Consider the following 2500-nt stretch of genomic DNA (forward strand, 5'->3'; position numbering starts at 1 on the left):
GGACCAGAAACTGGGCAGCGATCCAGCTACATTTGGCAAATTTACAATTCATATTTCTAAATTTCTGTCCTCCCCTGACAACAGCGAGTGTGACCCCGGTGCGTTTGCGTTCGGAGGCTGTTGGAGAACTGGGGAGTGTGCTGAACACTCGCCTGCTCCAGTGAACATGTCTGGTGTCGTTTTAGTTTGGTAGGCTACACAAATATCGATGACCTGAAGACAGTGCTCTATTATGAAGGAAGGTGTGATACCGATTTATACCATGGCAATCGCCAAATACTTGTTTCTGATTGGCTGGCAGGTGTGCATTAATACTCTATATCATAAACACCCTTTACATTGATCTAGTCCAAAGTTTAATCATTGTTCTAAATCAATGGACTGTGTTGTCGTGACGGCTCTGAAACTAGTCTGCCCCCCTCCCCCAACACACACACACACAAACTTCAGAACTTACTGCCATCACTGGTGTGCATGCATGTGTGTGTGTGCGTGTGTACTGGCTCTAGATTAATATCTGTGAGCAGCTCCTACAGCATGGCCTAGATTGGGACAGAGCTTGTGTGTGTGTGTGTGTGTGTGTGAGATCTGACCTGATTTCCTCAAGATCTGAATTCATAAAAGGAGTGATGGCAGAAGGCGTGAGATGGAGCAGATGAGTAAAATAGAGCAGGAGAAAAAGACAGAGAGAGAGAGAAACGGGGAGAGAGTTTTGATTTACTTAATTTGCTGGAGAGGTTTCTGGGCACAGAGGTCTTTTCCTCCTCCTACTGTGGAGGAGGAGAAAAAAGGGAGAGAAACAGACAGCAGAAATACAGAGAGAGAGAGAGAGAGAGAGAGAGAGAGAGAGAGAGAGAGAGAGAAAAAGAGTAGGTGTGACATATTGATGGGTGTGGGGGTGGTGGAGACTAGTTTGCCTAGCGACAGTCGACAGTGGCGTTGTCAGAGGCCCCCCCCCAGGGAAGAGCAGTGAGTATGAGAACAGGCAGACAGTCAGTAGTTCACACGGAGAGACTTACAGACGCTCCTAAATCATTTAAACGCTTAAAACAAAAAAAAACAGGTCACTGTGTTTCTCTAATGGGAATACGCACAACTATTACTCAACTTCACTGAATAAGTGAATTTCACTATAGTGTTCAAAGAAAAGGTTCATCAATTTTTCATCTGCTCTCCATTATTTTCCTACATTAACACATATCTGCAGAGTGAGAAAGGCTAGATCATGACCTCGGACTCTAATGCAGTTATCACAGCTATCAAACCCAACACATCCCACCTCTGCCTACACAGCCAAAAGGTAAGAATGAGAAAATCAGTGAATGTTTCTTTTATGTCATTTGAATCAGGGACCTGGCACATTCTTCAGAGAAGTTATTTTTAACAGAAGAGGGTCCAGACACCAAAAAACAAACAAACAAACAAACAAACAAACAAAACAAAACAAAACACAGCCATGGCTTCCCTTTTAAAGTTTAAATTTGGCCATTATAAAGTGATATGCTTTTGATATTTGTAATGACTATAACAGTCTCCACTGTGATAAATTAACATCACAATGCTGTATCTCTCGGCTCTCAGCAAGTCAATGACGTTGATGAACAGCGATCTTGATGTAATCGGGGAATTATCAGTGAAAAGTCTGCGTCGTGTGGAATTTGGTTGGATTCGAGTTTTAGTGTTTGTGGCCCAACTCTACTGGAGCTCCTGGACCGGATGAGTTGTATTTAAAATGCATATTATTGATCCGGTTCCGGTCCGGGTTCTGACCTTGCACACTCGCGCCACTCTGGCCACCCGGGTCTGGCTGGAGTAAGGCAGCTCCTCTGGGTTTCTCTCCGTGAAGAAGAAATAGATTTTGTCGTCGTCACCGACGGAGCTGTTTGAGCTCTCTCTCAGTAACGCTGAGCCCACGAAATCAGCCTCTGCAGGAAACACAAAGGAATTAAGCCGCTGAAAAAAAAAAAGGGCCACGGTCAAAAACAGCGCGGCCGAATCGAAGCGTTCTGGACTCATTAACGTGGACCCGTGTGACTGGAATCCACCTGATATATCTACTCATTTACCGGAAGGTTTTGTTTTTCTCAAAACAGAGCATTTACCCCAGTCCGAAAAAAAAAATGACCCAGCGTGTAACAGTGAGACCAAGCAGCTCAAATTATTAACCTCAAAAGCTAACTCAGAAGCATAGAGACTACTGAACAACTACATGGAAAACAAAAAAACAAAAAAAAACCCTGACTTCCAACTCAAAGTGTAACTTTAAAGACTGGGTTCTCATTTGAAAATTTTGAATTTTTGACTTAATTCTGGTAGGTAGCAGCTGCCTCACGTTTTAGGTGGGGGTAATATTTGTGTTAAGTTTCACATTTGATCGATTTGGCTGGAAAAACCTGAGAGTTTGAAGCTGAAGGAGGAAAACAAACTGATGGAGAGCGAAACACTGCTCTTCTTATCAGACAAACCCACCAATCAGCCAGCGGGTCGGAGCGTCTTCCGT

General features: G+C 43.7%; 1 protein-coding gene across 1 annotated transcript in view; it reads right to left on the minus strand.

Annotated features, from left to right (window-relative positions):
• The window catches only part of sema4gb (sema domain, immunoglobulin domain (Ig), transmembrane domain (TM) and short cytoplasmic domain, (semaphorin) 4Gb), a 28143-nt gene that overhangs the window by 7291 nt on the left and 18352 nt on the right, over positions 1–2500 (minus strand). The window contains exons 7-8 of the mRNA XM_030774291.1: positions 2470–2500; positions 1771–1925 (exon numbers count right to left, since the gene is read on the minus strand). The exon at positions 2470–2500 is cut by the window's right edge and continues 83 nt beyond it. Coding sequence (XP_030630151.1) covers positions 1771–1925; positions 2470–2500 — 186 coding nt within the window. The remainder of the gene's footprint in view (positions 1–1770; positions 1926–2469) is intronic.

The sequence above is a fragment of the Chanos chanos genome, chromosome 5, assembly GCF_902362185.1.
Source record: "Chanos chanos chromosome 5, fChaCha1.1, whole genome shotgun sequence".
Classification (NCBI taxonomy): domain Eukaryota; kingdom Metazoa; phylum Chordata; class Actinopteri; order Gonorynchiformes; family Chanidae; genus Chanos; species Chanos chanos.